Source organism: Pecten maximus, chromosome 10, assembly GCF_902652985.1.
Source record: "Pecten maximus chromosome 10, xPecMax1.1, whole genome shotgun sequence".
Lineage (NCBI taxonomy): Eukaryota > Metazoa > Mollusca > Bivalvia > Pectinida > Pectinidae > Pecten > Pecten maximus.
Window position 1 is genome coordinate 41,238,861 of NC_047024.1, and position 7,245 is coordinate 41,246,105.

Consider the following 7,245-nt stretch of genomic DNA (forward strand, 5'->3'; position numbering starts at 1 on the left):
TATAATGATTTACCTGGGGGAGTTAGTTCTGACTAAAATGATTTACCTGGGGGAGTTAGTTCTGACTCTAATGGTTTACCTGGGAGAGTTAGTTCTGACTATAATGTTTTACCTGAGTAAGTTAGTTCTGACTATAATGATTTACCTGGGTAAGTTAGTTCTGACTATAATGATTTACCTGAGAGAGTTAGTTCTGACTATAATGGTTTATCTGAGAGAGTTAGTTCTGACTATAATGATTTACCTGGGGAGATAGTTCTGACTATAATGGTTTACCTGGGGGAGTTAGTTCTGACTATAATGATTTACCTGGGGGAGTTAGTCCTGACTATAATGGTTTACCTGGGGGAGTTAGTTCTGACTCTAATAATTTACCTGGAGGAGGATAGCTCTGACTATAATGGTTTACCTGGGGAGTTAGTTCTGACTATAATGATTTATCTGAGAGAGTTAGTTCTGACTATAATGATTTACCTGGGGGAGGATAGCTCTGACTATAATGGTTTACCTGGGGGAGGATAGCTCTGACTATAATGGTTTACCTGGGGGAGTTAGGTCTGACTATAATGATTTACCTGGGGGAGTTAGTTCTGACTATAATGATTTACCTGGGGGAGGATAGTTCTGACTATAATGATTTACCTGGGGAGTTAGGTCTGACTATAATGATTTACCTGGGGGAGTTAGTTCTGACTATAATGATTTACCTGGGGGAGGATAGTTCTGACTGTAATGATTTACCTGGGGGAGGATAGTTATGACTATAATGATTTACCTGGGGGAGTTAGTTCTGACTATAATGATTTACCTGGGGGAGTTAATTCTGACTATAATGATTTACCTGGGGGAGTTCGTTCGGACTATAATGGTTTACCTGGGGGAGGATAGTTCTGACTATAATGATTTACCTGGGGAGGATAGTTCTGACTATAATGATTTACCTGGGGGAGGATAGTTCTGACTATAATGGTTTACCTGGGGGAGGATAGTTCTGACTATAATGGTTTACCTGGGGGAGGATAGCTCTGACTCTAATGATTTACCTGGGGAGTTAGTTCTGACTCTAATAATTTACCTGGGGGAGTTAGTTCTGACTATAATGGTTTACCTGGGGAGTTAGTTCTGACTATAATAGTTTACCTGGGGGAGGATAGTTCTGACTATAATGATTTATCTGGGGGAGTTAGTTCTGACTATAATGATTTACCTGGGGAGTTAGTTCTGACTATAATGATTTACCTGGGGGAGTTAGTTCTGACTATAATGGTTTACCTGGGGGAGGATAGTTCTGTAACAATCTGAGGAGCTTGACAGACAGCCAGGGAGCAGGAACAAAGTAATAAGTGTAGTCTTGTAGATCTGTGTAGGATGACGTCACAATCTGAAATGATCACTTAATCAGTCACAAACTAAACCACATAAACACAATAGCATTGTTATACTCTATTGTTATCTGACATCCTGACACAATGCTAAATTACGATACCACGAAACATTTAAACCAAATTGTGAATAATGAGGTTTTGATACTTTACTTTATTGTTATTAAGAGATAAGGGTTATTTCATTTAAATATCTACCTGACTGCAGGACTCCACAATAAATCACTTCTATACATGGTTGATTACCTTCCTTTTACTTCTATGTAATTTATTAAATGAATTCTATAGGTGGTACTCCTCACCCAAACCTGGAGTCCTGGGGTGGGGTAGATGTTTTACTGGACAAGCCCTAAACTAATACAAATAATTTTTACAGCTACACTTCAGTTTATAAATCATACTTCATTCAGCCTTCAAACCCTTTTAATTCTTGCATATTTGTTTTGTCTGTGACTACAATAAAGAGGACATACCCTGCTCAGTCTTGAGACCGCCAGAGAAACACAACCTTTGTATTCGTCAGGATTCTTCTTCACCAAGGCTTCAATCAGACTGGCCGCTGATGTCACCACACCCTGTAATAATGATACCATACCATATAAAGACGAGAAATTTTCAGTTGAAGGCTTCCTTTAAGAATAGGAGAAAGAGAAGATATTGGTTCCAAGAGACCAACAGACTCAATATTGAGGACCATGCATCTACTGCTAAAATGTTTCCTAGATAAATTGTAATATGAAAAGCTGCTTAACTCTGTAGAGTTGAAGTTATTGTGATTTTATTTTAAATGCAATTTGAAAGACTTTTGCACAATAAAACATAAGTTTATAAACTTTTATATAAGGCCCTGAACAACACTGTGAACTCAAAGATATTTTCCTTATAAACTCTGAATTAGAGTTTCTTTGATATATTTGAAGTTCAGGGATGTGAGGTCAGCATACTGACCATGTGTTGGTCATTCAGTAGGTGGATGACACGAGATGACCATTCGCCGATCTGTATAAATTCTGGTGAAGTCCTCAAAAGCCTCAGAAGAGTAAGAGCAGCACTCTGCTTCACAGCGTCAATGGTATCTCTGTAGGTCAAACATCACATTAGATTATTTCTAAAAAAATAAACTTTCTTCATCTTACAATAATTGCGAAACAAGTTATAAAAACTTATATCAATCACTCTTGTTGGCCCAGACAGATGCGCGAGAGGGGTCTTACTGTGGGAGGAAACCCGGAGTACCCGGGGAAAAACCCACATGGTCGGGCAGGTGTGTTACCATTGTGCCATTCGACCACTATAGATTTTTTCTGTCATATCCAATCAAAGCATGCATGACAAACTGTATATAAATCACTAAAGGTCAGACATGATAAGTCACATGATCAACCTTACCCTGAGACAAGCAGGCGAGGGATATCCGTGCCAAGTCCCTCGGCCATTTCCCTACTGCCGATGTTAGCCACACACTGGAGGGCCAAGGTCACATGGATAGGATTACGGCTCCCAAGGTCGTTCTTGATGGACTGTATCACAAGCTTCATCAATTCATTGTTGGCACTGACCATCACCGAGATGAAAAGGTAGCCCTAGGAAAATATTAACAGCACAATCAGAAGGATTTTCATAAAACCCAAGTTTAGTGTGAGAATTATGCACCAAATCAACTATCTGTGACAAATGTCTGTCTATTGTGATGTTTATATTTTATTTCCATTCAAACCACAAACCAGTTGTTGTTTTTCCAAATCAATTTTATCAAAATGTATCCTCCATTATTTTTTATAATAAATTGATATGGTGTATGTTATATATACTGTTGGATATGTCGAGATGTTGTGGATGGATAAGGAGATAGGAGAGGAAGTGTTAGACTCAAAACTCCTAAAGACTTAAGATATTCCAGATGATTTTTTTATTTCATTAAGGGCTGTTCCAAAATTATCCATGTGAGAGGGGTGGCAAGCATTAGAGACCCCACCATCCATCAAATATCAAAACATATCTAGTATAAGTAAGTAAAGAAAAATGTGTCTTTACCCAACCCTCATCATCCATCAAATTTTATTACAAGGTTTTTTTCCCACCCCTCCAACACAGATAATTAAATAATTCTGGAACAGCTCTAACATCTACAAATATATTTTAACTGTTTAACTGTACCTAAATATCTCTTCCTACATCCTTGGTTTTAGGACAGACCAAAAAATCTGTTTCTCTGTGCACTTGTTGGAGCTGACGACAGGCCAAACTTACAATCTGTTTCTTAGTGAACTTATTGGAGCTGATGACAGGCCAAACTTACAATCTGTTTCTTAGTGAACTTATTGGAGCTGACAACAGGCCAAACTTACAATCTGTTTCTCAGTGTACTTGTTTGAGCTGAGAAGATTGACTGCCTCCATCTGTCCAAAGTCAATGTCGTGACCCAGGAGGAAGATAAACAACAGTTTACAGACATACTTCTTCTTCTGGTAGCCATCCAAGGTTTTATCTCCTGCAACAACATAAAATTTCAAAATATTGACAATCCTGAAAGCTATGTGATACAGTCAATGTAGAAAATATTAGGATGTCAGGGTAGGAAACAACAACATTTCTGTAACCACATAATGTATAATTCTCGAGGTATTATTCACTTTTTATATGACAGTGATTTTTACCGCTTTCTGATTGGTCAAGACCTGCCCCACAGGTCAATGTCCGCCATACAATAGTAGATCTAGTTGGTATTGGGTAAATGTTCTGTTGTCAGAACTGACAACTTTTCAATATTTGATTAAATACGGATTATTGAATCAAATGTTTTTTTTTGAAAATCAAACAAACTATTTCAAATACCAAAATATCTTTGATCCCATACCAATATATAGTCATGAAAATTTTTCATGCAATTATTAAAATCATCAAAACTCAAAAATATTTCTGATGCCTACTATATATACTGGTATTTTTTCCCAAAACTTTACTTTGAATTTATTCAACATAACGACATAATGTCGAATGGACTCAAAAATTAAACAAACAAAAAATTCTTGTCAAAATACTGGGAAAAACATTCTTATGCAGTTATCCAGTGATAAGGAATAAATGTTGTACAAACCGTGCTACACTCAATGACAGTGACAAACTTACCTTTGAACTTAGATCTAATGTTGGCTAATTCCTTATTAATTCTTTTAATTTCGGCCTCCTTACTTTTGCCTAAAACAAAAAGTCCACATGTCAAACAATTAACAGCATAAGAAATTTGGTAGACATTACTCTAAACTATTTTCAATAATCAAGGGGAATGCTGAAATGAAAATAATGTACACAGTAGTCTCCCTTTGCGAAATACTCGGATCCCAACATCTAATATAAACATTGATAAACACAGTATTTTTCCCTTAGATACTGATCAAGAGTTTCTGTTAGTCTCCCATTACTAGATATTCACAGTAATGAATATCTGATATAAACACAGTAGTCTCCCCTTACTAAATAATGACTGTTCCTTCAATAAACACAGTTATCCCCCTTTACTGGATACTTGTAGTCCCAGATTCTTTACACAGTAGTCTCCCTTTACTAGATACACACAATTCGGATTATCTGATATTAAACACAGCAGTCTCCCTTTATTAGATACACAGTTCTAAATACCAGATACTTAACACAGTAGTCTCCCTTTACTAGATACTCACAGTTCCTGATATCTGATATAAACACAGCCAGACCGCGCATGCCATCTCCCTTGACAGCCGGCATGGTGAAGCTCTACAGACACCTGTAAATAAAACAATATCTTATGAATCAATTGTCTATCAGAAGTTGACCCTTGATTTTTAAACAATTTCAGAAGTCAGATCACTATTTCTCAGATACAACACATGTCAAATAGACATTCCTTTAATCTCAAGAGTCAAAAAAATATATATATACTCTTGAAGGTCTACTGAATGCCCATCACCTGAGATATTACCAGGGAGTAATAGCCTATGTGTGGTTCATTTTCCACAATTTGAAAAAAATGCATGTGGACCATTTCCTCTTAATCTGTATTAAGTTTTCAACAAGAGCCATTGAGAACATTTATGTGCATGGCCTTTGACTCTCCTTCCAATATCAAACACTGCAGGTGCGTTGTTTATAATTTAACAACATCTTAACATCAAGTTCGGCTTTAAGCTTCATGTTTTCAGAGGAACACCAAATCTTTTCTTTTATAAATATCAGAAATCATAATGCAAATTGTAATCAAAACTGATTCCATTGCTAAGGCAGGATATAATTTAGACTAAAATAAAACATACAACCAACCAACCATGCTTTGTGTACTATAGAATCTATAGAAAAATCTAAAAGCATGAAAAACAGAAGCGTAATCAGTATGCCAGGTTTTCAGAAACTCTCCCATAATTCTGAGTGATTTTTTTTTCTTTTAATTTTTCTTTAACATATGCTTTTGGAGTTTAAAAACTTTGACACTTTAGGAAAAGTGTGAAAGTGTATGCAAACTTACAACATAATTTGTTTGATCATACAAATTTCAAGGAAAATTTCATTTAACTTTTGAAATTTCTGCTACGTATATATACATAAATATTGTAATTTGTGTCAAGAGAAGCAGACTAATGACACACGTTACGTCCTTCAACAATCAATACAAAAAAAATCAACACAACGGATAACATGACTTGTTTGAAAGAAACATGTTTTAAGTATTATTGACTAAATTCTATAATAAAGCTATAGCTTATAATGTCTAGCTTTTTGTCTAAAAATTATTAACTTATCCTGATTTTACATTTTCAAATTTTTTAATGCATAAAACCTGCTAAATACCTTCTTTATCAGTAATAACTAAGAACCAACAATTACCGACAATTCAGGTTGGCAGGATATTGCAGTATTCACTAAATCAACATTTTGTGTAAATATTGCTATGTAAGTACGTTGCATATAACACATTATTCAACAGTATGATTATTGACATCTCATTCAATATTTATGATTATGGAAAAAAAGTCTGGTAAATATTGATTGTGATAGAAAAACAATGTGTATTTTATAGAAGTACCAGTAATGAATCTGCCACTTATATTACATTCCTGCATAAATTGACCGGTCACCCTAAATTTATTATTCACACTTCTTCCATCACTACTAAGTATATGTGCAACATTTCCTCACTATTTATTGGTACTTCATTCAAGTTAGTCAAGGTTTATTACACACGGTTTTCACACATGATCCTTCGGTTTCCAAAGTAAGCATATGATCCTATCTAAACATGGCACACCCCTCAAAATCTGGCTTGATACGATTTTTGTGGGAGGGTCACTTTTAATTTAATCAGTGTCCCGGATGATCTATTAAAAATCACTGAACACATCTGCTGAAAACGATTCTAAATTTCTATACAAACAGACAAGCAGATCACATTAATGCATACAATATGAAACATAAGGCATAAACATTAGTTACAACGAAACGGGAATATGAATCATTCAGTGTCAATATAGCGATTCCCACCCCCTGTCTTCAAATAAACCGGCCCGTGCATTTTCGGAGACCAAATGGCCAATAAGGAATATATTTGACATCAGCATCGAGCGATTTAGAAACAGTAGAATAATTGTTGCACCAACCGTTAGTCCACTGTCCTTAAATACTTTCCACGATCACCACTTCTCCCTCTGATTCGAGCTAGGTAGGTGGATCATCAGTAAAAATGGCCGCCATAAGTCAATGACAATCAAAACGAGGTCAAAGTTTACACCCACATTTTAGAAAACATAACACATACAAATTTCAATAAAGAAAAAGACAATAAAATAAAATAATATTTCTAAAGTTATTCGTTGATCATAATTGAACTAATTTT

General features: G+C 35.5%; 1 protein-coding gene across 1 annotated transcript in view; it reads right to left on the minus strand.

The window, feature by feature from the left end:
* LOC117335839 (AP-2 complex subunit alpha-2-like) overlaps positions 1 to 7,106 on the minus strand; it is a 29,155-nt gene extending 22,049 nt beyond the window's left edge. Inside the window, exons 1-8 of the mRNA XM_033896079.1 lie at positions 7,010 to 7,106; positions 5,063 to 5,145; positions 4,512 to 4,580; positions 3,731 to 3,873; positions 2,772 to 2,965; positions 2,331 to 2,460; positions 1,856 to 1,957; positions 1,273 to 1,381 (exon numbers count right to left, since the gene is read on the minus strand). Of these exons, the coding sequence (XP_033751970.1) occupies positions 1,273 to 1,381; positions 1,856 to 1,957; positions 2,331 to 2,460; positions 2,772 to 2,965; positions 3,731 to 3,873; positions 4,512 to 4,580; positions 5,063 to 5,126 (811 nt within the window). The 5' untranslated portion in view covers positions 5,127 to 5,145; positions 7,010 to 7,106. The remainder of the gene's footprint in view (positions 1 to 1,272; positions 1,382 to 1,855; positions 1,958 to 2,330; positions 2,461 to 2,771; positions 2,966 to 3,730; positions 3,874 to 4,511; positions 4,581 to 5,062; positions 5,146 to 7,009) is intronic.
* Between the last annotated feature and the right edge of the window lie 139 nt (positions 7,107 to 7,245).